Source organism: Melopsittacus undulatus, chromosome 1, assembly GCF_012275295.1.
Source record: "Melopsittacus undulatus isolate bMelUnd1 chromosome 1, bMelUnd1.mat.Z, whole genome shotgun sequence".
In the NCBI taxonomy this organism is placed as follows: Eukaryota; Metazoa; Chordata; class Aves; order Psittaciformes; family Psittaculidae; genus Melopsittacus; species Melopsittacus undulatus.
Window position 1 is genome coordinate 35,548,524 of NC_047527.1, and position 27,883 is coordinate 35,576,406.

The 27,883-nt window shown below is 43.6% G+C and overlaps 2 protein-coding genes, 1 long non-coding RNA gene and 1 other non-coding gene across 5 annotated transcripts; 3 read left to right on the plus strand and 1 right to left on the minus strand.

Annotated features, from left to right (window-relative positions):
- The first annotated feature begins 4,501 nt into the window (after positions 1-4,501).
- Positions 4,502-11,895, plus strand: TCF24 (transcription factor 24). Its single transcript, XM_031050556.2, has 5 exons — positions 4,502-4,521; positions 5,556-5,641; positions 6,615-6,705; positions 7,582-7,991; positions 10,865-11,895. Exons 4-5 carry the CDS (start codon positions 7,608-7,610, stop codon positions 10,976-10,978), a joined length of 498 nt encoding a protein of 165 aa, XP_030906416.2. The 5' UTR covers positions 4,502-4,521; positions 5,556-5,641; positions 6,615-6,705; positions 7,582-7,607; the 3' UTR covers positions 10,979-11,895.
- A 3,262-nt stretch (positions 11,896-15,157) lies between these two features.
- LOC115946794 (uncharacterized) lies at positions 15,158-27,115 on the plus strand. 2 transcript variants are annotated; one of them, XR_004550310.1, is made up of 7 exons: positions 15,158-15,240; positions 16,076-16,193; positions 16,288-16,430; positions 16,991-17,092; positions 21,742-21,909; positions 25,257-25,400; positions 26,930-27,115. It is a non-coding gene; the product is annotated as an uncharacterized lncRNA (long non-coding RNA). The 2 variants fall into 2 exon arrangements; XR_004080826.2 differs by lacking the exons at positions 21,742-21,909; positions 25,257-25,400; positions 26,930-27,115 and adding an exon at positions 17,730-17,979.
- LOC115946817 (small nucleolar RNA SNORD87) lies at positions 16,846-16,924 on the plus strand. Its single transcript, XR_004080842.1, has one exon. It is a non-coding gene; the product is annotated as a small nucleolar RNA SNORD87 (small nucleolar RNA).
- On the minus strand, positions 18,934-27,015 carry MCMDC2 (minichromosome maintenance domain containing 2). Its single transcript, XM_005150785.3, has 14 exons — positions 26,913-27,015; positions 26,690-26,820; positions 26,534-26,593; positions 26,028-26,223; positions 24,835-24,957; positions 24,535-24,642; positions 23,195-23,323; positions 22,463-22,694; positions 21,754-21,959; positions 21,281-21,441; positions 20,941-21,117; positions 20,253-20,395; positions 19,597-19,706; positions 18,934-19,194 (listed from the first exon to the last, which is right to left on the minus strand). Exons 1-14 carry the CDS (start codon positions 27,010-27,012, stop codon positions 19,028-19,030), a joined length of 2,043 nt encoding a protein of 680 aa, XP_005150842.1. The 5' UTR covers positions 27,013-27,015; the 3' UTR covers positions 18,934-19,027.
- Positions 27,116-27,883: the final 768 nt, after the last annotated feature.

The window sequence follows — 27,883 nt, forward strand, 5'->3', positions numbered from 1 at the left end:
TGGGGAGATTATTCCAATGCCTAATTGTTCTCATTGTGAAAAATTTTCCTCTTGTGTCCTGTAGGAATATCCACAGTGAAGTATGCTGAACTTAACACTGCCTTTTAAGAGCATTCAGAAAAATAAGGGGGCTGCTTATTTATGTAGGAGCAGTGCTTTAGTACTGAAGGCATGTAAAAACATCTGCACATGGTAAGCTAAACCAGTTACCTAGTTCTTACAGTTCTTCAAGAATGGAGTTGTTCTTAACCAGTGTCTTACCTAGTTTGTGACCTGAATACCTGAAGACCTGCTTCTTTCTATATTCCTAACAATTACACAGAGGCATGCTTACAGTCTTACTTCAAGAAAAAGTAGCTATTAGCACATGGGTTTTGAGAAGATCTGTAGTCCTAGCAAGTAATTTACATCATTTGGATTTTTTCAAGTTCTGGTGAATAATGTGGAATAATTAGAGAGGAAGGTAAAAGAAGATTAATGATGCCTGTGCTGATTAATTTTTGGATTTGGAGTATTACACATTCATTTTAACTCAAATTCTGTTTTAAGTAACTGAGACTTGAGTTTGGCTGCTTTGCACTGGTTTGAGTGATTAAATGAATGCTCAAGACTCCTGATATAGGAAAATTCCAGACATACAGATAAGGAAAGGAAAGCCCAGATTGTAAATCGTCCCTGGAATAAAACCTTTCCTAATGGAGTTTCTCTATGAATTTCAGCTGAGCATAGATTCACAAAATCGTAGAATGGTTTTGGTTGGAAGGGACCTTAAAGATCATCTTGTTCCAACCCCTCTTCCATGGGCAGGAACACCTTCCAATAGATGAGGTTGCTCCAAGTCCCATTCAACCTGTCCTTGAACATTGCCAGGGCACAGGTTGCTACAGCTTCTCTGGGCAATCTGTGCCAGTGTCTCACCATCCTCACAGTGAAGAATTTCTTCCTAATGTCTAATCTGAATCTACCTTATTTATGCTTGAGACCTTCTCTGAAATTAGAAAGGAATTTTTCCTGAATAAGGAGACCCAGTTCTGTCTTTTCACCTTCAACATTTTGTGTATTTTGTTATGGGCAATATTTTACTGCTCTTTGATAAATATTATTCAAATAAACTTAACTCCTGCAGGCATTCTCCCCAATTTCCAAACCTTAGGTAGTAAATGAGCCCCTACAATGTGGGCCATAGGGTTTCCCACAGAGAATCCTGCAGCCAAGCAGCTCACCATCTAGCTAAAGCAAACCCCTGTCAAAGGCTTCTGCTTGTAGAGCAGCACCAGTGTGGTGAGTGGGTCTCACCCTCACTGGATCTAATCATCCTCTCACTTTTTACATTCTGTAGCAATATGGCCACATCCCCACCTCACACATGTATGTTCAGTCCCACTCTCTGGCCTCCTCCAAAGCCCTGCAACATTTTAAGTCTGCAGTCCCTCTCCAGTGCAGTCTTTCACTCTGTCACTTAAATGCTTAAATATCCCCACTTCTCCAGCTCCAGCAAAGCCAGCCCTGACTCTGCTTGGCTCCCATGACACTCATGCTGGCTGCAGTGCTGTGCTTCTTGCAGGGCTGCTAGCAAGGGGAGAGCTGTGAGCCAGGGCTCCTATGAACCAGAGACCCTGGGACGTGCTGCCTCTACCCTGGTTCTCCTTTGTCTTCTCTTGCAGTGAGAACAGCCAAGGTCAGGGAGACCCTTCCAAAGTGGACACCTGTCTTCTGATCTACAGATCAGAAAGTATTTCCTTAAATAGATTTGGGTATGAAATGGAATTGTGATGGGATCTCAGTATCTCTAAGGTTTTAAGAAAAATACTTACCATTATGTTCCAACCCTTAGTACACACACCCCCTAAAATGGAGCCTTTCTGATATGTATTTTAGATACATTTTTCAAGTTATTATTACTTCCTGATGGTAGCTGGGAGTATGAAATACCAAAGTCACTCAAGCTTCATTTTTGCAACTTGCCTCCGAAGATTCTGTCTTTTCTAAAAACCCAAACCATTTACATTAAAATATTTGTATTTATGACTGGATGGAAAAATCTAGAGAGAGGAGAATTTTTAAGGGGAGTGTTTTTGCTGAGCTGTAGCTCTAAAGCCAGCAAATAATTTGACATGAAGGGAGCAAAGTGCACCTGGAAGAACATCACTCTGTCTCTTGCAGAGCTCTGTCTTACCTAAATCACTGGAAATCTGGCTCTTCTGTGGCTCTGGTGTTTCTCATTGAAATGTACTGTGAAAAGTAAGGCAGAAAAAGAATTCTCAGGCATTTAACTGAGAGAGAAGAAGAAACAGCTGCAGCAGCTTGTCACAGCTTTAGACTTCAGTAGTGGGTTGATATAAGAAAATAATCACTGGATCTCCTTGTGGTTACAACACAGAAGTTGTCTTCTGGTGGGAGAAAGTCTTGATGAGGCAAAGAGCAACTATCTTGACCTTTGTACCTCTTGGGGTTTTTAATGTATCTGAAGCACATCTTCTGTGGTAATGGCCTCAGCAGCCAGGGTGGTCTCTCCAAACCCTGCTCACAAATCTCCCTAAGTGCACCCTGCAGCTTGTGAGATTTGGAGCTGCCAAAAGCTGGTGGTAGGGGTTGCATCACCTCTCTTCCAGGCCCTTCTGCTGGGTTTCCTGCTCTGAGGCTGAACTACGTGCATGTACTATGAGCAAGTCATAGAATCATAGAATGGTTTGGGTTGGAAGGGACCTTAAAAGACCATTTAGTTCCAGCCCCCTGTCATGGGCAGGGACACCTTCCATGAGATCAGGTTGCTTAAAGTCAAAACAGCACATAACTTTGTGTCATTAAATCCGTTTGAGCAGTGAAGGTGAGCACAGCACTCAGGATCTGCTAATTTAGGGTGCTTGTAAGTCTCAGGCAGTTTGAACACCTGCCTGTCACTGACCCCTTCATATTAACGCAGCCAAGTGTCCTCCAGTCTCCTCAGATGTCCTTTTGAGCAGGTAGAGCCAGGACACCTCTGTGAGGTGTGGGACAGCCAGCCCCCAGTCAGATCTGGCACTGGAGTCAGTCAGTGCTCGTTTGACAGCTACAGACTGAAAGAGGAGCCCCAGGGAAACTGGGTCTGGAAGACAAGGCCCTGCTCCCTCCAGAACTGGTATCAGCCAGCATGTTTTCAACACCAGTTGAGGCTTTGTTCAAGAACTGCTTGTTTGAGCCCCAGAGACTGGCTAAGCAGAAAGGCATCCAAAAGTGAACTTCTAAGAGGTTTTAGCTGCAGAAAGGTTCTGGGAATGTTCACTGGCGCTGGAGGCAAACCTGGAAACCTCATCGCTAGGACATGGGCTGGGATGTGAGGCTGGCTCAGCAGGGATGCTTGGAGATACCTCCACCATCCTTCAAGAGGCTGCAGCCATCGTTCTTCCAGGCACCAGGAGGCTGAAGGATGGTCCGTGCTGTGGGTGAAGCCCATAATCACGACCTTGTAACCACTGACAGAATAACTTTGGTTACAGTAAGGCCTGACGGAAGAGAGGAAAACCCCTACCGAGGCCGCCAGCTCCAGGCAAAGGTCGATGCTGAGGCACAGCTTCAGCTTTAGCATTTAAATTCACCTCCTTTAAGCAGCCGCTGGGCCTCGGCGGGGCACGGCCGGGGTCCCGCCCGCGGTCAGCTGCTGCTCGCTCCCCTCGGTGTAACATACTCGTCCTGAGCGTTCCTCCCGCTCCGAGCCGTGCCGGGGGCCCGCGGCTGCGGCGGCCGCTGCCGGGATCGGGTCAGGTGCGCGGCTGCCCCCCGCCGGGGGCTCGCTGGGCTCGTCCATCCCTCTCCTAAATCGCCCTCGCCGGGGACTCTCCATTGCTGTTAAAGATTAAGTTTTTAATTTTCTTGGCTGCAAAAGCGGCAGCGAACAGCTCAGACTTTGTTTTTCTGCTGCCCCCAAGGCGTGATTTATTGGGTCCCTGTTATCGCACGATCGGGCTTCGTTCAAAATGTTTCTCTGGGCCGATTCTATACCGCCAGTATTTATTTTGCCTGCTCCATCTCATTAACGTTATCGCCTGTTAATCGCTCCCCTTTCACTTTGCAATCGCCCGGCCGCGCCTAGTCCCGTTCGCGTTTCCACCCGCGTTTGCACCCACACAGGACTGTCGGAGCCCCGGAAGCAGCCACGACCGACCCCCTTGCCGCGGGACGGAGCTTCGCCAGGGCCCCCCCCCCGCCCCGCCGGCGCTCCCAGCGCAGCGGTTGTGTTCCTGTCCTCCAGCAAAACCGGTACTTCATCCTAACAGAAACAGCGGGATCTGCGCACCGACCGGGGGGGAAGATCGGGGCCGTGAGGTGATGCCGCCCCCCGACAGCTGAGTGATTGATGACGGACCCGCCGGGGAAGGGGCGGTCGCTGCTGCCCGGGCGGGCGGGGGGAGCCCAGCGGCCAGGTGCGACCAGCCCCGCCGCGCCCACCGGCAGCGACGCCTTAAGACGGGCGCCGCGGGACGGGTCGTGCTGGGGCTGCTCCGGGTGGCTCCGCTCCGGGCGGCTCCGCTCCGGGCGGTAAGGGTAAGTTCATCCGTGGGGCGGGGACCGTGGGGTGTCTCCTACACCGCTCGCGGCGTTGGATCCCCGCAGGGGCCGGGTTCATTCACCGCCGGTGCGGGATGGGGCGGCTGCGGTACCGCAGCCGGCGGGGGCTCGATGGTACTGGTTGGGTCAGCGACTGTGCTGGCTTCGCTCGGGAACGGGAGAGATCCTCTTTCACTGCTTCGGAGATACTGTTTTCGTTAACTATTAGAGTTACGCGAAGGACGAGGTACTCTTCAACCCGATGCAGAATAATGCAGGTTTACTGTATTCCCCCCCTAGGAACAACGGCAAAAGCTGCCAACAAGGTTATCGTAGGCTTTCGCCTATATCTGAAGTTTCCACCTATTTCTTTCTAGTTTGTGTGCTCTGCTTTGGTGTTTTTGACCTTTTCCTGTTGCTGTTTTGTTCACACGGAATATAGATCTAAAATAAGCGTTGTGTTGTTTTCCTCGGTAAACTCATTAGGTTTCAAACTGATTCTGCCTTTGTATTGTCATGTAAAACCACGAATGCATCTGCCCGTTTTAGAAATACTGCAATAGTGATGCTTTAGAAAGAATATAAATACTTAAATAAGAATACTTAGAAAGATAAGCTCTCACCCCTGCGCTTCCAGGTCTGCAGCAAGCAGGTGTTGGCAAAAATCGTTGCAACGACCTTAAAATCCAAATCTCTCCCTTTTAAAGGAGGTTACATGGAAACTGGCTGTTGCTCAGGGGCATTTCGTTTACTTTAGCACTCAGCAACAGGTTTTCGGACCGTGAGGTTTGGATAATCGCGACCTCCCTACCGGGAGTGTGATGCTGCCCATCCTAGTGTGTGCACAGGAACCACCGTGTTCTGGCTATATGTACATACACACCTACAACAGATCCCGTGTTTCTACATAGCGCGTTTCCCTGAGCCATTTGCTGTATACATATGATAGAAAATCTGACAGAGAACACATTAATTCAGAGTGATAGCTTCATTTTCACAGCTGAAAATGTGCCTTTTCTTGTTTTCCATAGGCCCAGGATTTCATCCGATGTAAATGTGAAGCTTGTAAACCAGAAATTCCTACTTCAAGGAGTGCCCAAGGAGATGAAGGTTTTAGGTACATGCATTTTAATGTCCTGTACTTCGTGCAAAAATCATCCCAGTTCTAACTGGGTACATACCAACGCAGCACCATAAGAACATTGTGTACACCAGCCCTAGTCCTGTATTACAGTAGGCAAGCAGGGATTTATATGAAGCTGGTCTGTGTTCCTGGGCAATTCAGACTTTTCCACTAGTAGGGGAATAATTCCTCATTTTGGTGGAATTTCAGTTGGGTAGCAAATGAGAAACACTGCTGATAGCCACGAGCCTGTGCTCTTCTGCTAGTTCTCATGATCATCTTGACTCTGCAGTAATGGTGAGTTTTGTTTTCTCTTTGATGCTAAAATGGATCCAGACCTGACTGTGCCTGAACACACAAGAAAACATCAAGAAGAAAAGCACATGGCACCTTTTTTTTCCTCTAAGTTAAAGGAAATGGCCAATTTGAGGACCATTTTTTTCAGCCGTCCCTCAAAACAAACTCATGTAGGCTTAGTGTGAGTTTTATATTGGTCACAAGTATAACCATTAAAAAAAGGGTTTTCTCCTTTGGTTTGCAGTTACGATGTGCACACAGTATTTCACCAATGATCTCAGCCTGAACTGTGCCTCTGTTTCAGAAGATGTGACCTGATAAAACTGTGAGCCTCATTAACAGCAAATCACAATAGAACACCCAAAGTAATAATGCCTTCTAAATGCCATCAAACCAGAGCATTGCAAAATGGGTTATTGAGAAACCTCTCCTCCTTCCTGCTAGAAACCCGTGATTTGGTTCACTGTCCTGGGTTTTGCTGTAACTGGATGCAGCTGCAGAGGAGCATCTGTGAGACTTTGGTGTGAAACTGAAATGCTTTGCAAAATCAAGGTTAATTTTTGCAGATTTAGATATTTGGTCATTTATGTGCATCATTTTTGTTCTGTTTTTAATCGCATAGTACTAGAATTAAAAGTTTTGATGGCTTGTTCTTGTTGTTCTCTTCAAGCTGAGCTGTCACAGAAACAGCTGTTCCCAGCACGTGGAAGCCAGGATCCGAGAGGCCTGGGAGGGCTGCTTAACTGAGGGCGAAGGAATAGGTATGATTCTAGCTAAGGAATGCCGCACATTGGGAGCATTGATTGAATTACACTTTATTGCAGAATTAAATGAACTAACGGACTGTGAGTGTTACTCCAGGCAGAGCTGGCTGACACTTCCGAAAGCTGGGGAAAGACCTCCCGGGCTTTACGTTTAGCTTTGCTCGAGAGTTTTTTGCTGTTGTTTTCCAAAGGTTCTCTTGCCCCCCAATGGCCAAAGTACAGCTTGCAGGATTCTTGTAAAGCTTGAAAGTGTAGTAGAGGATTAGCAAGGAAATTTGAGTAATGTTAAGAGAGGAGAGGAGAAGTCGGGTCCTGATCTTCTAAAACCGCGGACCAAGTTTTGCCCTTCAGAACCTCAGCGCCGCACTCTGTGGCTCCACACCGTGCTCTAACTGAAAACAGTGATTTTCTTTCTGTAATCCAAACTGATCACTTATAAAACTGTTGATGAAATAATTGCATCTAAATAGAATACATATACATATAGACAGTCCTACATGCCAAATTATACAGATAATGTTTTTTTTTAAAAATCACATTTAACCTAATTTTCAGTTGGTTGTGAATGGGAGCCACCAAGGTAATGCTGTTCAGCAGAGCCTGATTTCAGAAAGGGTTTTTTCAGGAGAAGTCTCTGGACTCTGGGGGATTAAAACTTGCTCTATGCAGTACTGTCCAAGAAGTATTAAATAACAATCCCTGAAGAGTTCTGCTTGTGTACCTGTGTGTGGTATCAAACTTGCAGCGAGTGGAAGAGCACCACTGCATCCTGTCCTTTCCTGGCATGGGCAGCACTTGTATCTCCAATAATCTTTGTTTCTGGAGAGCGTTTGCTGCAGGGGCTGGCTCCAGAGATGTTCTTGTTGGTTGCAGGTCTCTCCCTGCCGGGGAAGTCACCGATGGACTGTGGACACTTGCGTGAGAGAGGCGAGGAGACCTCCAGCCCGGGGGCAGAGCCCGATTCCGCGGTGCCTCCTGTTGCCGGCAGCAACTCCTGCACCCCCGCTGTGGCTGGGCGGCAGGCCGGAGCCTCTCCGGGCAGACCCGCTGCCGCCAACGCCGCTCGGGAGCGCACCCGGGTGCAGACACTGCGCCATGCCTTCCTCGAGCTGCAGAAGACTCTGCCCTCTGTGCCGCCCGACACCAAGCTCTCCAAGCTGGACGTGCTCCTCCTGGCCACCACCTACATCGCACACCTCACCCGCAGCCTTCAGGATGAAGAGGAGTCACCGGGAGAGGGCTTGGGTACCCTCCGAGGGGACGGATATCTGCACCCTGTCAAGGTAGGAGGCTGAGGATCAGCCGCTATCTCCTCTCAGTGGAGAGGTAGAGTGGTCTTAGATGAGACTAAAATTTTAATTTATGTTTACCTTGCTAATGTTATTATAGACAGGCTGAGACAGTTGGGCTTGTTCATCCTGGGGAAGACTCCAGGGAAACATTATAACAGTCTTCCTAGCTGGAGAGGGAACTTTTTACAAGGGCATGTAATGATAGGACAAGGGGGGAATGGTTTTAAGCTGACAGAGGGTAGATTTAGATTAGATTTTAGGAATCAATTCTTCCCTGTGAGGGTGCTGAGGCGCTGGCACAAGCTGCCCAGAAAAGCTGTGGCTGCCCCATCCCTGGCAGTGCTCAAGGCCAGGCTGGAGAGGGCTTGGAGCAACCTGGTCTAAGTGGGAGGTGTCCCTGCCCCTGGCAGGGGGGTGGAACTTAGATGATTTTAAGGTCCCTTCCAACCCAAGCCATTCAATGATTCTATTCTATGAGTATGCGAGAGGACTGCCTAGACTAGCCATTGTCTAGGTGCTTGGAGCCTGTTGGAAATGTCCAGGAGCTGTCTCCCTCCAGCTTCAGGGACTTTGCACAAAACTACCAAATAGTGTAGATCCAGACCTAGTGGGGCTCGGTCCCTTTGGAAGTACCAGCACATCCTCAGTCCCCATGTGGGAACCTTGGTGATCCCCCACCAAACCCATCGGAGCCCACTGTAGGGGATGTGTCTGGCTGTGATGCACAGTGCTGTGACAGCAGCCCCAGGGCTGGGCCCACTTTGGCTCTCTCACCAGGCAGCCATGGCATAAAGGGTGGTGTTAATCACTGACCACATGTTAATCCCTTCTGTGAAAGTGCTTTCCTGATGTGTTCATTTCATGTGGTTAGTGTAGATCTTCCTTTCATCCAAAACCATAACACCAGGGCAGTGTGGAGGTGACAAGAACAGGGAACTGCTCCTGGGGAGGGCCTGCAGCTGCAAACTGTGTTCACATGCATGGCTCACTGACTGATGGGACTCAAATACCACAGGGTGTTTTCTTTGGCTCTGGTCTCAGGGAGCAAGTTAAGAGCACTGGGGTGGGTTTTTTGTTTGTTTTAAACAGTTTGATGAATTCAAAATGATTTAATTAAGATTAATCTGTGAGGTAATCTTTAATTCCCATAAAGTGAAATTCAGAATTTCTTGTTCATGACATTGGTCACTGTAAAAAGTGCAGTATGAATGTACGCTGCTGAGGCCAGATGATTGATCAACAGCTCCTTCAGAAAGCAAAACCTGTACAGCAATTGGAAGATGTCTCTAATTTAAGAAACAAAAACAGTGTGATGTATTTCCAAGTAAGTTTGAAGCCGCTTCTGTTTGTCCCTTGGTCAGAGTGAAAGAACACAGGTCTCTTACAGTGCTTTTTATCAGCTGCCAACTATTACTTGCAGAAAACCACTTGTAAATATTTATTACAGCAACTAAATGATCCAGATGCACATTTCCCAGGCTGCTGGAATACAGCGATACTGGATTCATTTAAGCAATTATTATATTTTTTAATCTTACAGATAAGCCATTTACCTGCATTTAGTCTTGAAATTCTATCAGTCTAACCAAGCATATGTGCTAATTTGTTTTAGTTGGCACTGAGACACGTGTCACAGCCAAATCATGTTATGTGCTTCAAAAAACTCCCCAAGTGCAGGATACGAGAGAACTGAGACAATGAAGACCTTAACATTCATGTATCGAGCACAGTAAACACAGTGAGGAAAGTATCCAGGTACAGTTGTGTGTAACTGAGCAAAAGATACACTTACTGGCTTTAAACTTAGATATCTCACTGATGACAAATTCATTACATCATACTTGAGATTTAATTACTGACTGAGGTAGTATGGTCTTTCCAAGTGAGAAAATGCTGCTGCTTCCTGTCTTTAAATAGCAAAGCTGAGATTCAGCTGCAGTATTAAGCCTCTCTAGTTTTTACAGCAATCTTTTTTTTTTTACCCCAGGAAAGGTGCCAGCCTACCCCCCAAAGTATCCAAAATAAATGTGTTCTTTTGGAACAGAAGTATTTTTCTGCTAGTGAAAATTGGCAGCTGATAAGAACCATCAGAGACCTGTGTGTCAGGTGTTTTTGCATCCAATGTGTATGACAAGTTGTCTTTCAAACATCTACCTCTCTGATAATGAACTTGGCTTATAAAAGCGGAGCTGAAGGCTTCCTCTTTAGAGATGGGTGTCCAGCTGCTGTCTGCAGTAAGGAACTTCCTTGGGTAAAGAAACTTGAGCTGCAAGTATTTAACACAAATGTAACTGATGACTCCAACAATCACTGAACAGAAAGATGGGGAGTCTCTGTTCATTGCTAGAGCTGACAAAGACAAGGAGATGTCAGTGCTGCAGCAATTAGATAAAATTCCCTTTAACAGACAGTTTTTTGCAGCCCCTGTATCACAGGGCTGCCAGCATGGAAGGTACGTGCACAGGGCTGCAGTCTCTGCAGGTGTTGGTGTATCTGTGTAGTACCTCTGGCCATAAAGAGGAATGCTTTGCTTTATTTGACCAATGGTTCATTGGTTGTACATGTGGTAGGAGGACTAACCAGCATGGCCCACTCCTGCCTGCAGGGTCACTGTGGGGTTTGGGAGCAGAGCCTCATGGTTAAATACCAAAGATAACAAACACTCAGGCTGAAGTTCCCTTTCCATTACCCAGCTTCTAAGGACTTTTTCCAACAAGTGACAAAATGGGAACTTCCAGGTGATAGCAAGTTTTGTATTTCCTTGTTCCGTGATCCATCAACACTTACAGCTTTGCAGAGAGCAGCATTCAGACTGCAAAGATCCCAGGTGTGTCAGCACTCTGCTTGTCTCTCCTCTCTTGCAGAAGTGGCCGATGCGTTCCAGGTTATACATTGGAGCCACAGGGCAGTTTCTGACTCACTCAGCACAAGGAGATGGTGCAAACCAAGGAGAAACATCAACAGCTTCACAAATCTAACCTCCCTTCTGGCTTTTAAAAATAATTATTTATTACACCTTATATATTTAAGTTAAAAATAGTATCTATAGACAAGCTGCAATTCCTGAAATACTCTTTATAGAGAAGGAATTCTTAAATGTAATTAATACCTCATTAAGTGAATGTGACGTGTGGTTGGTTCTATCACAGAGGGCATTGCTGGGGTCTGAACAGAGGTATTAGGGAAGGTGACTGTAGCTGGCACCAGCAGAAGTGGCTGCTGGTAGAGTGGGACACTGCACCTCCTCTGGGACAAGTGGTGTGCTGCAGAGAACGGGGGAAAAGGCAGGGTGCAGTACTGGCTGAGAGCAGAGCACTGCGGGCTCAGGTGGAAAGCAAAGGGCAAGCCTCAAAATAGCAATCAGAATCCTGTCTGCACTTTTTTCACTGCCTAAAGCCAATGCTGGAAATGCCATGGACCATGGCTATCAGGCAAGGGCTTAATCCTTTGGGGAATCTCCGATGTCAAGAGCTATTCCCAGAAGGGCAGATGCATGTTCTCCTCCAGTAAAAATACGCTGAGGTCTGTCCCGCAGCACCATGTCCAACAGCCACGAGCTGCTCTGCACATCAAGTATCACTTGTGTCAATCCATATGATTGTGGTGCATGTTTAAAATGTGTTTAGGTGTTTTCCCTTGCACAATCACTTATCTGCTCAAGACATCGAGGAGCATTTCTCTAGTCTTTTAGTGGGCTAGTTCATTGAAGCAGATGAACTTCACGTTGAAGCCTGAGGAGTTGCTTTGCTTACAGCACATTTTTTCACTTAAGCATCATCTGTATTTAGGTAGGAAAACTTGAAACTAAGTGCATAAGTGCCATCTGATGTGTCTGTTCTGTAAAACACTGTACTACTTGTTATTGCCAAGGTAAACCTTTTATTAAACATTCAGTGAAGATTATGTACTTACCGAGTTGTAAAAACTGTGCCTGTTTTTCATTGTACAGGACCACTAGTTTCTAATAGTAATAGTCTGCATTTAGAGTAACTTCTTTCTGAAGACTTCATGGTTTAAGTTCTAAAACTACATTTAGGAAAAAGCAAAACAATAATGCTAGGAAGAACAACCTTTATATGTACTATATATAGAATCTATTGCTCTTGGTCTTGAGTCAAACCTGTGATGTCTTTGAGAGGTGCTGAGCTGAGTGTCCAGGTTCACAGAACCCCAAGCCTCTGGCAAAAGAGAGAATTAGAAAGAGCTGGACAAACCATCTAAGATGGCAGTATGGTGAAAGTCTGAGCTGCCATCACCCCTGCAGCACTGGGAGCTTTTAGCAAGATTATTCCTTTAAATAGTAAACATACTTTAAATATTTGAAATGTATTTAATATATATTTTAGGCATCTACTTCATATTTCCAGCTGTAAGTGGTTTATTAAGATATGATGGTTACACTGCCAGGGCACCACTCAACACATGAGCTACTCCATCTTGTGAAAAAATACATACAAAAGAGTAGTTTTGCATACATAAATATCTACTCATAGATAAGAGCCTGACTTTTTAAAGTATATGTGCTTTCCAGATTACTAAAAAGTGGGTTAGCACAATCTGTTATCATGGGGATGGTTATTTGTATGTGGAGTTCTTAATGAGGCAATATGAAGGAGTTGTAGAGGTGACGACAGTGAAGTAAGAAGAAAGACTGACAGAGCAGTGAGGGTTCCCAGGAGGACTCAGCTGTACAAGATGAGGGTGTGAGACACAGATCACGCTTCAAACAAATGTTAAATGGTGACACAGAGGTAGAGAGAATTCAAGTTAGTTTTGTGTGCAAATGAGATCTGAATGGGTGGCATCGGGGGAAAAGGACAAGTGAAATCTCAGCCAGAAGTCAGCAACAAACCTTGAGCTTCTGCTGTGAAGCAGCAGTGTGATAGTAAAACCAGACCACCTGTGAACCAAGCACACAGAACAGCATGAGGAAAACACAAAGTGTGGTGATGGTCCACATCAACTGTGTGCTCTCACCTAGCACAGAGGTGCTGGTTACTTCATGGGCTCTTCAATAATACACCTGGAAAGAACAGAATTCCAGAAGAGAGGGGAAAAAAAGGTGATACAAATGATAGCTCCCTGCTGTTTTTAAAAGCCTCTTTCCTCTAAATGTAAACGAATGATTCGGAGTGCTTACCCATGAAGTAAGCATGAAAAATGGATAGGGATAAGGGTTAAAATCATAGGAAGTTATGCATGGATGGTATGGAGAAGACATGCCAACTCAAACTTTGACTACAGTAAATGTGTAGTATTCACAATGCTTGGAAGGTAGAGGAGCCGAGCAGCAAACGCCATGGCTACTGAGCACCCTGTCTGCAGAAGTTGTGGCTACAGAGGTGACAGTGCAAAGACCTCAGCATCAAAGGCCAGTGAGAATCTGCAGAGTTACAACAGAACTCAATAGACTTACCTGAGAAGAACTCCCCATCACTGTGAGCTGGGAATTTTTTATTCCAAGACATTACTCAGCATCAACTACAAATTTGTATGCCTTTTCCCTCAGCACCAAGACACCAGGTTGGCAAATCCACTTCCTTCCACCAGTGAGGGACTCATTTTCCAGGAATCTACATCAGGATGAAAACAGATCCTCTGAACCTCTTTGTTTCAAATCTGATGCCTGGATCCAGTGCCAGGTTTCTTAGGAACAGTTCATACCCTTGTATACTGAAACGTAATAGTTTGGCATTGGCACTGGAAATAGGTGCTTATGAATAAAACTGTGATATTCACACATCACTGTCAGAAGTAACATAAAAGTCTTAGCAAACCTCAGTTACTGAAATCCCAGCTTTTCCTTCAGAGGGATGGAACTGGTAAATCTTAATGGCCATATCCAAATAACCTGCCTATGCAAAGCCTGCTGCACATCGAGCTTTCCTCACACACCCTATTGCAGCTGTAACTGCAGTACCGTGCCCTCCACTCACACAGCACTTTCCTTTAGCACACAGCCTGCCAACCCCTCCTCTCTCCCTGAGACCTTTAGGACAAAGCATTCATTGTGCTTGTGTAAACTAAGGAATGGCAGCACCAGAAATTTTCCATGGCTGACTTCTCAAAGGCTGACTGTTCAGTGGGAACGGAGGCGTTTTAAACTCCGGGTTGTAGATGAGACACACCAGAAAGCAAGAGAAGGTGCTCCCACCGCTGGCAGTCCTGTCTGTAGCCCAGCTGGAACAACCCACCTCTGCTCCCTCAGCGAAACCGACACCCCAGGCGCCGTCCCGCACACAGCCCTCGGGCCGCCGGCAGCTCCCCCACCCCGGGCCCGGCACGGCGGCCCCGCAGCTCCCTCGGGCCCCTCCGGCTCTCCTGCCCCAATTCCAGCGGGAGCGCCGTTACGGTGGCTGCGGCACCAACGGACCGCGCCTCTCCTCAGTGCCCAGGAAGAGCTGAGCCGGCGGCGGCCTAAGGGCGGGAGACCAAGGTGACGGTGATGCCACCGCGGGCCTAGCGCTGGGGGCTGCCAGGACCCTGCCGGCACACGCCCAACCCCCCACTGCTGCCGCGGAACCGGCACGGCAGCGGCACCGGAACCCTCCCCCTTTGCGCGTGCGCGCAGCCACCCCCCCCCCCCCCCCAAGGCATCGGTCAGGCCCCGCCCCGCCGCCAAGCGTCGTGGCGGCGCGCGCCTTCCCCGCCCCTGGCGCGCGGCCTATTTAAGGGGGTCCCGGAAGGATTGCCGTCCTTTCGCGCGCCGCGGGGCGGGTGTGAGGGTGTGTTGGGTGCTGACAGCCCTGTGGCGGCACCGGGCGGTGAGCACAGGCCGCTGAGCCCCTGCTTGCGGGACCCGCGCTGCGGGAGGAGCTCTCGGCGGTGCCGGTCGGTCCGGCGGCGGGGACTGGGTACGGGAGCGTTGTGACTTGTGCGCGGCTCCGTCCGTACCGCAGCCATAGCTTGGGCCACGGGGCGGCTGTGCGGGCCCTCCGGCAGCGGCACAGGGAGTGGTGGACTCGGCCTCAGAGCTGCTGCCGCTGGCCCCACGTGGCAGCTCCTCCGGCAGAGCTGCTCGTCCAAGCAGCAGAGCCATTTCCCACTGTTTTCAGAGCAGTTAGAGCTGTTCTTCGCTGTTCAGCGGGGTTGGAGCTGGATGACCTTTAAGGTCCCTTCCAATCCAAACCAGTCTGTCGTTATAAGTTTAATTCTGGCAGCGCAAAACAATATAACCTCAGGAACTGAAGGTGCGGGTTGCTGGCATCGTTCCCTTAACGGCGTAAGGCATCACTTAAAGGTGAGCAATTATCACCCTGTTGTAACTCTTTCGGCTGCCGATCGTAGTGGTTGTGTACTAATAACAGGCTGAGTCTGGATGCTGGAGCTGTGGTCTACAGGCTGACACCCGGTGGCCACAAAGGGACGTGTGGGTGTATTGTGAGAGTAAGAGGGTCCTTGTCAGTGTGTGCTGCTCTGCTGCCAGTGAGCGGCGGTGGTTGCTTTATCTCTTGATTCATCAAGTCTTCAAAGGAATGACAGATCAGACATCCAGAGAGACTCGGTTTTGCTGATAAATCATTTTCATCGGCAGATGCATGTCCTAATTCTGAAGATAAATGGCCTCTTTTCTCCTTTTGGGAATTTGGCAAGTGCTGTATGGTGACCCTGACTGCCCTGTGGGCTGCTGGTGCAGATCCAAAATAGGGGGGGAGCATGACCCCATGGGCTCAGTGGTCTGTGGCCATGCTTTCCTGCCAGGACCGTTGTGTGAGTGGTGACCCTAACTCAACCAATATAGAAATGGGTCAGTAGTGATGGGTGTGCTGGGGTTAAAGGCTGTACCCTTGCTGGGGTACTCCTCTCCCCAGGGATGGCTGTTCCTCAGGATCACTGTAGCATTCCTGCAATCAGTCATTCTTGATGCAGGAGCTCGCTAAGTGAATCTTTTCTAACCACCAGCTCAGCTGGTGCTGTCAGTAGTTTTTTTTCCCCAGGTAAAGACAAAGGCAGCAGTGAGGTTGTTGTTTCTTTGCTGGCTTACTTTCCCCAAGGAAATGTCAATGCTTTTGGCTACTGGCTCAGCAGTGGAGTTCTCTAAATGAAATGTCTTTGATTTCTTTTCACTGTTTCAGGCAGCAAGTGAAGTTACAAGATGAGTTTGTTACTGGCTTTGGGAATCTTCAGTCTGGACCCTGCCCTGCTGTTGCATTGCAAGCAGAAAGATGTCACATGAATTCTGGAGTTGCAGAAGTAAGTATTTCTTCCTGTACCTAAAAATGTTGAGGAAAGCCTTCCGAAATCTAGAGTTCTGAAGATGTTTTTTGGCTTGTATATTTTCTTACAGGTGGAACAGGGAGGAATATGCTTGCAGGTAGTGTTACAAGGTTGGAACTCAATAACAGAAGCTGTTATGCCAGCTGTAGAACCTCCCAGATGTGCTCCAAATCAGATGTGACCCAAGAATGCTGAAGGAAGTGTAAGGGAGAGGTTTGTAATGGTATCAGATAATCTAGTTTTTAACTGGGGTGGGAAACAAGGCTTCTGCTGTGGAGAACTAAGTGAGAGATTGAAGAACAGTGTGTTCATGTCACTACCTTTGCTGGCACTTAGCTGTGTCAGTCTGTTGGAATATATCCTAAGGGAAAGGTGGCTGCAGCACTGAACTTCACCTCTGGAAAGATACTTAGTACTTGGGGCTTGAATTAACAGGGAGGGACGTGTATTTCTGCTGAAAGAGCTTTTTTCTCTTGCTCCTAGCTCTACAGAAACCATTCTGTGCTTAGCAGTTACAAACAAGGCTCTTCTCAGTTTACAGAAGTGAGTCTCTTGAGACAAACAAATCCCCTTGTGTTTGATACCTTGGGAACATTACAGCAGCTCTACAACAGGCAGGAACCTGTTTGCCGGCACAATGATGATTACTCTTTGCCGTTTACCCAGCTGAAATGTGTGATGAGAAGTGTTGTATCTGAGGTGCCAGCTAATTAGGAGGGTTTTCCCAGTTTGATTTGCTACCATCAGTTCTGATTTTATTCATCATTTTAAAGGTGCTGTGACATCAGATGACCTTCTGCACTGTCTCCAAAACCTGTGTATGCACATACAACCAACAGTAGACTCCACCTCTAGAAGAATGGGTATTTAAGGTGGTAAGTTGCTTTTTTTACAAAGCTAGCTAAGTAACTGGTAGGTGGTACTGATGAAGGCCCATAGTGACCACACTTGCTGCTGCCTGGAGCTGTGTGGGCTTCCATCAGCAGGAAGTGTTGCCTGTTAGGGACACTTCTGGACTACTGACTGACTTTGTTGTCCTTCAGTTGTGGTACAGCTGCTTGTCTTCTAATTTATTGCTTGAAACATCCCAGAAGAAACTAGGGAGAGGTGAGAATAAGGCCACATTGGATAGGGTACTGAGCAACCTTGTCTAGTCGAAGATGTTCCTGCCAGTGGCAGGGGGGGTGGAACTGGATGATCTTTAAGGCACAAATCATGATTCTATAATAAAATGCTGTGCTCCTGTTAGAGAAAACCCTTTTCTGAGGGCGTGCCTTCCTTAATGCAGCTTTGCAAAAACTGTGGTTTATAAAGGTGTTGTATTAAGTTTATTTTAGGAGAACTTTTGCTGGCATAATGATGAAATCTTTGCCGTTTACCCATCTGAATCTTTTCTGATGTGTATCTTTGACTCTGACATGCCAGTGCAGTTAGCATCTTTGTCCAATTTTGCCCACTTAATGGCAGAGAACGCTAATTTTGAAATGCCTTTTTTTCTGTTGCTGTCCATAGCTTGAACACAGCAGCCTGAAATCTGGAGTTCTAATGTGCTTGGAAATGCTTTCCCAGCCCTTCCTGTTCCTTGGAAACATGGCTTGATTCAACAGCAAGGCAGGGGAGCAGCTATTCTGTGAACAATCCTCAAATGATGTTCAGGTGAAACTCTGGAAAGGGAAATGGCCCTGTGGGCACTTGAAGAACTAATACTGAGTATATGAATGTACCAAATAGAACAAAATTGAATAAAACAAGTGTTAAAACCCGTAGGAAAAATTGTCTTGTCTAAATCAGAGTGGTTTTGGTGGTGTGTGTATGAGTAAAGTCTCAGGTTTCTGTTTTCAATGACTAGTTTTCTGTCAAGGATGCAAGTGGTGCATCCTGCTGGATACCCTGGGTAGGAGTCACACCAAGCAAACCTTTGGTGTTCAGCTTGTCAAGAGCTGACAGAAAGCCTGTACAATTTTTCTGCTGCCTTTTTTTAACCAGGGCCATCTTGGATGTAAAACGTGGTCAGTGTTCTCTCTATTGCCATATCCCTGTTAGGAAGATGGAATTCAGGAAAGTCCGTAGTTGTAAAACCATGTGGTGTCTTGGACACCTCATCTTCTACCACACCATTCTTTACACTTGTTTTTGCAGTGAGATAGAGTTGATCTCGCTGACCTGCCTACCCACCAGGTTGTGTAATAGCTTTTTTGTTTCACTTTCCTGTAGGGTTCTACTCTCCCTTGCAGTTTATACACAGTAATGTGGAAATACTGAGTTTTTTTAGACTTCAGGAGCACACTGGGCATCCTGCGCTAATGTGGTGCTGTAGTGTGAAACTAAGACACAGAATGTCAAGCAGCATGGTGATGCTTTTATACATTTTACAATTTACAGAGTATGAGTAATTTAAGAAAGTTGGCTTATGCTGGGAACCTACCCCCCTCATTGGGAGGTACATTTAAAAAGAAGCAACAAGAGAAACTTTTGGACATAGATTCTAAACTCCTGGTTTAATTCTTAGTTGTAGTCTTATTAAAAGTCCTGCTTAACTCCTCACTTAGCTGTGGATATACAGTGGTAACCAGGAAGTAAAGTTCAGGTTCTGGCTTTATTCTGTAGCTGTGGCCTCTCAGGATGAAGATGTAACTCCTGCCTCTCAAACAACACTGTCACAAAGTTTATAATTTAATCTTGTCAACTATACTTTATTCCTTAGCAAACCAGCACTGAACTGTCTGACAAAAACACTAAAAACTTACTAGTTATGTATTTTTAACTGCAGTCTCAGAAGCCTGAAGATTCAGGCTTGCACAATGGACTTTTCACTCTTCATTAGTGTTGATGTGAATTCCTGGGCCATATGCACCAATGAACTTCAGCAGCTGATGGTGACACTGCATGAGGTAGCTGTCTCTCTGTTGCAGGGAGTTTTCATCACTGAGGTCAAGTGGAAACAGAGGATTTGGTGCTATGCATAATGCAGACTTGCCTAAGCAAAGAAGAAAGACTTGTGCTAAAAGATCTGATAAACTTTTGCCAGACCTTCCATTTGAAGGGGAAAAAAAGCTGTGATACAGATTACTTAAATGGTAACATAGAAGATTGTGTTATGGAGTGTCACATGGTAATCCTTGTCTCAGTGTCAAATTTGTGATTAATGCTAGATAAACAACAACAAACCCCCCTAGAACCTTGTCTTCTGTTTCCCCAGGGAGGGAAATCTGCCAGTATAAAGGACAGCACTGACTGTGTGGCAAAGTCTTCAGTGCAAGTTTTGGACTTTGATTTGAAATACCTATTACTACAGTCAATTGATGATACAAACGTTTTTTGAACTGACAAAATCTGAAAACTCTGTACCAAGACTAAAGACTTGAGTTGCATTAGTTACCATGTTTTAGGGTCAGAGATGATTCAAGGAACAAGATTGCAATCAGCGCGTCTTCCTGGAGTACTTTCTCTCTTAAACTTAGTTTAGCATGAGCCTTAGACAGTGAAATCCTGAGAGATTAATACAAGCATGTCAGAAATAAATATTGTAGACATGAATGTAGTATGTATTGTGCTGCTTCAAGCACTTTCATACCTCAAAAGTTAACACAAGTGGGTTTTTCTTGTATTTTGGCTGTGTAACTCCCCCAAATACTGTGTAGTTACTTATCACTGACAAGGTGTGTGTTACTAGACATGATTTTCTTATGCTCTGAAAGCAGTGGAAGTTGGTGTATTATGTACTGTTAATACCTTTGCATAACACAAAGCTGTAATTACTAAAATCCCATTTTTGTTTTTCTAGATAGCTTTAATATTGAAAATTGTTTCTTAAATCATGGGTTTTGCCTGGCAAAGTTCTTTAAACTTTGTTTTTCCCCCCAACATCAATATATTAAATAAATGGCATTTATAAATGGTGAGATTCTTTATGCTTGAACTCTTCAAAACTGTGAGTTCTGTCTAAGTTTGTACTTAGCAAGCTCCGGAGTAGCTCAGCACAATTTCTATTTGAAATGTAGGTGTGTTTCCTTTACTATGAAAAGTAGGACATACAGAATTTTTAGTGCAGATGCTGACAGTGTTGATCCATGAATAGAATCTCTTCTCACTCTGCGACTTGCAAGATAGTAGCCCTGAATGAGGCTTTCTGCTTCTGGACTCAGTTCAACATGAAGATTCTTAGCAAATGAAATAAACTGGAGAAGGGGGTATACATTTTAATATTTAACTGGAAAATGAAGTATTTACCTTTTTTATACCTTTTAACATGCTAATGGCATAGTAATGTAATATAGGCAATGTATTCTATGAATAGTTTTTAAAGACAGCTGTCACCATTCAGCTGTGTATAAGAAATGGATCTCAGATGCTTAACAGAATCATTTGCTAATTATTCTAGAGGCATTGACAGTTTATTTGGAATGAAATACTAACTTTTACTACTAATTGTAAACTATTCCGGTCAAAAGTAGGTACTGGAGATAGTTCTCATGTCAATGTTAACATGGGATGTTTTTCAGAAACAAGATCAAATGGAATTTATAATGCTGGTCCTTTCAAGGAACTGAAGCTAATGTTACCAATGATCCTGTTAGTGCTGGTGGGAATGTTGGGTGGGGTGGGGAAGGGTAGAAAATGAGTGTTAGCAGTCTGAATGTGTGGAGAGAACCTTCCAATCCTAGAAACAGTATGATATTCCCAAGTATAATGCACTTTTAAATTACTGGGTAGTATTTGTTACCTCCTCGTAATCCTGCATCCTGAACTGCTGGGAGACTTCGTACAGCATGGCTTCAGGATGCATGGCTTTTTTCAAGATATGGTGAACCAGAGGTGAAGATTGTTGGCATAAAGGAAACTCATTGTGTATCAAAAGTCCAAATCCATCTACAAGGTTAGGTGGAATCAAACTCATGTCCTAAGGGAAGACCCAGAGAAAGAAAACAGCTACTTCAGTTTAGCGTGATGTGTTCAGGTCCCTGAAGATGTGACTTTTTGGGAAATGCAAATTTGATTATGGGTATAAAAGTAAAAGCATGGCCTCTGTAGTACAGTTAGTCATAATAAGGCGTGTGCTTTACCATCTGTCCAATTAAAAAGTTGTCCTTTTGTATATGTTTCTTTGAGGAAGAATCCACATAAGACCAAAAGTTGGTCTGAAGCGAAATAGTAACTTGCTGGTCAGCCTCTTCTCCATACTTCTTCCCAGGAATGAAAACTGTTGTTGTTCTGCTCTCTAGCACTAGGATAAGAAAAAATACATCAGTTTAACTTTAAATCCTAATCCCCACACACACACACTATCTGAAACCAGTCACAATTATGTATTCACTGGATTGTCACAATTAATGGAGTGATCTCTGCTTGTGTAACAGATGTAAGCTTACAGGACCTGGGTTTTTTTGTCCTGTTTTTTTCTTTGTTTTTTTACACAGACTTACTAAAACCAGCTTAAAGCTTTTCACAGCATTTGGGGGCCATAAGATGGGAAACAAACCTAGCCATAAATTTGTGTATTTGTTTTGTTCTGTCCCCTCATTAGGCGTGAGATTACCTGACTGTAGAAGTTCAAGTTTATCCTTTTTATATGAAGCCAAGTCTCCTATGTAGCAGATACCACCCTTGGCCAGCACAGCACTGCAAGCTTGAATACTAGCGCTTCCAGTTCCGTGTTTGTCTTTGGACACAGAAGGGAAAATGTCACTGTAAGGTGGGTGTCGTATGCCACGAGGCAGAAGACAGAGGCTGTAATTCAAGAGCCTAAAAGAGTAAACTGTCAGTCACAAATTGTAAAATTATTGTTCAGTTTCCAAAATCTAACAACACTTTATAATGGTATTTACATACATTAAGACTCACTTAGAAGCAACAACAAACCCAATGTAAAACCTAAACATAAAAACTGTCAAAAATTAAATGTTTAAAGTAACTTTGTGTCCAAAGTACACAAACTTAGGAGGCCAAGCCACCTCTGCAACAGCTCCCAGCAGGACTGTATTTCTTACAGATTTAATGTGAGGCAAATTGTGGCTTGCAATAGAAGTAATTCCTAAGAAGTCAAAGAAGTCTCATAATTTAACCCTATATTGTTAATTCCTGTTCCTCTTCTAAAGAAACTTCCAGGAATCTAGAAGGGTAAGGGATTAGTAATCTTGACCATCTGGGATAAATGAAAAGGCTGGGTGGGAACTTGCAAGCTATGCGTGCACTTATATACTCGTTTTTTCATTCTAACCTATGTGAAAAATAAGCAATCTCTTTACCTATCAATTACTAATGTGTCAGTTGTCACAATCAACAGATCCAGGTAATCTGCATTTTCTTTTTCACACGTCTGTACTAGACTCAGCAATATTGCCAGTTTGAGTGTATTGTAAGTGCCTGGTGGAACAACTTCAGAAGCAAAGATATTGGCAAGGATAGCAGTAAACCTCCAGCATGAACTTGCAGTCAGTGACAGCAGATACTTAAAATTGTCACTGACAGAAGAAGGACCTAATGAAAACAAAGTACAGGTTAACAAATGCTTAATAAGACAGCTGTGCAGATATATCAGAACAAATCACCAGTTTAGTCTTGATGCAAAACTGACAAAGAATTATTATACTTATGTATTAAGCACAAATTTAGAATGTAAACATCTGACACCATTATTACTACTAAAAGCTAGCAGACATGATCTGCTAAAACTGACAGACAAAGAAAGGAATAACACTGAAATATCAGATATATCTAATGTATGATTTCAAAATAGTTTTCACTGGATAGGAAAAGTTGGAAAGAGAAGTTGGAAGGACTGCAGTAAATAATTATGTAGTTTCTCAATGTATGGAAAGTGGGCAAAGGAAGATGTTCTCAAGGAACAGGAAGCATGCATTGCAGACAGTAAGAAGAAAAGTCCCAGAGTGGTTTCATAACCTGGACCTCCAGATAACAGAAAACTCTACCAGTTCTCAAGATTTTGTCCTAGAAGATTTTAAATGGAACTTTCTTACCACTTGGTTGACAGAGCTGTATGCTATTGATTTCTATACATGCTGTAGCTTGTAAGCCATTTTGTACACAAGCTGGAATTCCTATAATCTTGTAGTGGTTTCCTATTTTCATTTTATTGGCCAGTTCATCTAGAAATAAAAAAATAGAAGGGGAGGGGAGAAACCTGCAGGTGTGTGAGGTATAAACCAGTTAGTTAAAATGAGATGGTCAGAAACCAACATTCTGTATGGTTCTATTTTATGCTTTAATTGCAGAAAATAACAGTTGGCTGCCAGGTTTACCATAATGGATTATAATAGAATGAAGCATACAATTATAATTGATTAATATAATAGGTAAGGAAGGCACAAGGGGTGAGGAAAAGCAGACTCCTGATAAAGAAAATGGATGGTGCATTTAGCTTTGCATTGAAAAGAAAGTGCATAGTTGTTTGCAAGTATGCATTCCTACTCTGAAAATTGTGGTCCCACTGGTATCAGTTACTGTCCTACATGATGCCAGAGAAAAAGACCCAATAAAAAGGAGTATTTCAGAATGACACACAAATGCCTTTGGGAAGATTTTTATTTCTGCGTTTCTTAAAATAAATAAATTAAAAAATCACATTTATTTCTGGGAAAGGAAAGCTACATCCAACCATGTCTGAATCTCAGCTGTGAGACCTGGTCTGACCTCACTGATCACTGAAGCCAGTGGAAATTTAATGCATGCAGAACTCACAATATCTCATCCACTGGTGTTTTTATTATTTTCAGAATTTTATTATTATTAGTTTTTTGCTACTTAGCTTTCAATAAATTAACTATATAATTCCATAGACTTTTTGAATGGTGGGTATTTTGCTTTTTTAAGAAAACTAGTGGAATTTTGTTAAGGAGTTGTGCTTTTAGTTGGATATTCGCACTGGAAACCATTTAATGTTTGCAGTGCAAGGCAGTGGTAGTAGAAGTCAAAATCCTGATGGAATGTGAAACACAGGTAAATTGGGGAAGGATGTTAAAATGCATGAAGTTAGTACAAATCAGTGTGACCAAAGGAAGTAACAAGGAGGAAAAAACAAGCTGCAGTTAGGATGTGATACTGAAAGGCTTGCTGGGGGGTTTTATTTAGATAGAAGTGAACACAACAGTTTTGCCATGCACACTCTTCAATCACCTGTGTACACTGTTTAGTCACCTACATTCATGCATTTTTTTCCTCCTAATCTTATTAAATAACTGCAATATAAGTTATGATTATCACCATTTTGTCCAGAGAAATGAGCCTATAAGGCAAATGAAACAGATTGTTACCATTCAATTCTGAACCATTTTTGACAAAACTCCAAAATTCAGCTTACCTCTCAAGAAAACTGTGAAGGTCTGAATCCTGAAATGTGATTTGTCATTGGAATATCCTTTCAAAGCATTCAGAACTTTTGCATCAATCATTTCAACTATTTGCTTATCTTTCAAAACAAAGGCAAAGAAAAGGTTAGTTATATAGAAAACAGTATGGCTTTTAGTATTATTATTTTTATTAAATGACTGGTTTATTTTATGGTTCTATGATTTTCAAGCTTTTTCCATTTCACCATTTTGCTTACTTACTGTTTAACTGAAGTAGGAAAGTAATACAGATAAAACTACATAGGTCCTACCACCAAGTACTCTAAATTTCACGTCTTCCTGCAGTGGCGAAGAACACAAACCACACACAAAATCATTTCTCACTGTGGCAGATTCTGTAGCTCCAGGCCGATGCACTCTTATGTACCTAAACCCTAAAAAGAAATTATTTATGGAACATTTAAAATGAGGACATGGCTTTCATTTTTAAATTTCTTATTCTGTATAGACATGATACCCCATCTCTGGAAGTGTTCAAGGCGAGGGTGAATGGGGCTTTGAGTGGTAAACTGGGACATGTCCCTGCCCATGGCAGGGGATTTGGAACCAGATGATCTTTAAGGTCCATTCCAACCCAAACCATGCGATGATTCTCTGGTTAAAATACTGGACACTGAAATGCCAAATGTATCGTGTTTCTTTGGATGAGCATAATCTCTATCATTTATTGCAGGCAGACCACAAGATGGCAGTAGTTCCTACGGCACATTCGCAAGCAGAACAGCTTGGGACGGCTTTCTGAGCGCCGGGACGGAAGCCACTGCCGCCTCTGCCTGGCCTGGAAATGCCATGGAAAAATGGATATTCATTACGAAAGGTACGTGCCCTCATAAAGGCATCACTATGATTTATGCTGCAGTCTCCTAGCTTTGGGATTTGTCTTTTATTATTCATGGTCTCTGTTACAGGAATAAGTAGACAAAAGAGCCTTAAAAATCCTTAAGGTCTAATCCTGCAATGATGTTCAGTAATAATACTGAAAGAAGTTGTTCCACTGAAGTGAGCTACTTATTAAAACAACCTTGTTCTACACTAGCAGTTTTTGCCAGTCACTTAAGGATACTGTTCTACAGTATACAAATACACATAGAAACACAGTTTCCAAGGGAAAAAAGTATTCTACTAACTTAGTTTGTTTTTTTTTTCCAGTTTATATGAGAAAATGTGTATGCCAATATAATTTAATGAATTACCTCCATCATTAGGAAAATGGATTGCTGGCATTGCTGTGCTTCCAGAACATTTAATAATGCTGAGCAACCACTGGCAGGGTCCACTGCTTTCAATTAACAGAAATCATGCTGTGCTCGTTACAAAAATATATGCATAATAAGACTGCATAGAAAAATGCCTTTGTCATGCTGGGATTTTAGCTCTTAAATTATCAAAATTATTATAAAGCTTCTGAAATAGTACCAATTTCTTTTATTTTGTTTTTTATTACCTTTAGAAAATTGGCAGGTTTCCTCAGTACAAAGAAATCTTGCTCCTTGTGTATATTTTGTTACAATTCCCATTGCAATCGCTATTCCTTCAGACATGTAAAATCTTTGAGATGTGTAATTAAAGGGAAACGCAGCAAGACTCAGAACATAACTTGGTAAAGGTGGCAAATGGGTTGGTTTCAGCAATATACTGATCTAACAAGAAACACAATCACATTAATGCCATCAAAATATTTGTTTGTTTTAAACCCACTTTACTTACATGGACAAGCATACAATGTGATATATGGCTATTAGAAAAATCAGAAATGCATGAAGAGTAATGAGGTTTCATATTAATTATCTCTACATTCTTACAATAGAGTTAGGTGAGATTTCCAGCTATTTTTAATGACAACTAATACTACAATCCAAGGGAAAAACATTGATGTGAAAATAATACTAGTTAATACTTTACCATACTTGAAAGTTTTGAGATCTAAATGGAGGAAAACTGCAGCCTCACCTGGGCCTCTGTCTGCAGTTGTTCAATTAATGATAATGTCTTAATAGCTATGAAGCACACCTGTGATTGACAAATCATTTCATTTTAGAAAGGAAAATCTAGTTAAAATGTAGAAGATGTACTTGTGTCTGCTCTTGTCTATCAGTCTGTACTTACTGACTGAAAAATCTGTGCAGCTTGTATGGGATTATGAAGAATGAAGTTTCCAAGAGTTGCATCTAACTCAGCGATATCAGAAGGGTTTATTGAAATAATGAAACGATAAACAGCATAACTTTGTTTTGAGTCTGTAGGAGCAAAAAGTATCTCAAATAAAAAACTGACAGAAGACTTATGTAACATTATGTATTAATTTAACAGACTATCTGTTGAGTAATACCACTGTATTTTTTGCAGTCCTGCACAAATTTCTGAAGGCCACCACTTCTGTCCATGTAAACAAGGGCAACTTCCCTCATCTTCTGTATTTCACGGTGCATCTTCCAAGACAGACCTTTGCGCTATTTATCAAAATGTTGGACTAAACTGTGAAGAAATGATGCTAGAGTTGGCCATGCTGTGCTAACAACAATAAAGGGAAATATTAACAAAGCCATACAAATAAGTCTTTTTCAAACTATGCAATTCTCTAAGGATTTTTAAAATTCAGTGGGAAGTTCTTTCCAATGGCTGAAGCATACTACATTCCCAAAGTAAATTCCTGAAGAATGCTCTGGTGTTTTCTTTTCTCAGTGATTTACTTCACTGCTCAATTCCCTAACCCATGTAATGAAAGCCTGCATTTAACTTAACCTCCCCTCTATATTTTATAGCTATAAGCAGCCTATCAAAAGTAGGACTTAAACACTTCCCTTACCTAAGAAGTCTGTCTTAGCTGCTAGAAGTACAAAATTGGACAACATCTTCTCCCCTTTTTAAATCTGACTTTCCTACTCTGCTGTTACCTCCTGTGTTACCCACTTAAGGTCCTGATCTTGCACACACGTATTTCCAACCATGTACACAGAAGATCAGTCCCCTCTCCCACAGACAACTACAGTTTTGGATTGGAAGCTGTACTCTTCAGTGCTGTTTTCATTGTGTACCTCTGCATATTTATTTTCTTTTTAAAGCAGAATCTCATGCCACGAAGCACTACTTTGCTGAATTTAGAGGGAGGATTACTAAGGCCAAAATACAGCATTTTGTATATATGTATCCGTTTTACTGCCTTACGGACTTTCTTCCACAAAGTGTCCTTTGTCCTCTCTGTGGATGACCAGTATGAAATGTCTCTTCAATCTTCAAAAATAGATTTAGCTTCCTAGTAAAGGGTAAGACACACAGTTATTGGGCTGATGAGGAATCAAA

Excerpts from the sequence above, each read along its gene's own strand:
- TCF24 (XM_031050556.2), top strand. The coding sequence starts at position 7,608 with ATGGACTGTGGACACTTGCGTGAGAGAGGCGAGGAGACCTCCAGCCCG. Across the intron at positions 7,992-10,864 it reads GATATCTGCACCCTGTCAAG|AAGTGGCCGATGCGTTCCAG; the intron begins GTAGGAGGCTGA and ends CCTCTCTTGCAG.
- MCMDC2 (XM_005150785.3), bottom strand. The coding sequence starts at position 27,012 with ATGCACCGTGAAATACAGAAGATGAGGGAAGTTGCCCTTGTTTACATG. Across the intron at positions 26,224-26,533 it reads AACTGCAGACAGAGGCCCAG|ATCAGTATATTGCTGAAACC; the intron begins GTGAGGCTGCAG and ends GTTTCTTGTTAG. Across the intron at positions 24,643-24,834 it reads GAAATTTAGAGTACTTGGTG|ATAAGCAAATAGTTGAAATG; the intron begins GTAGGACCTATG and ends TTGTTTTGAAAG.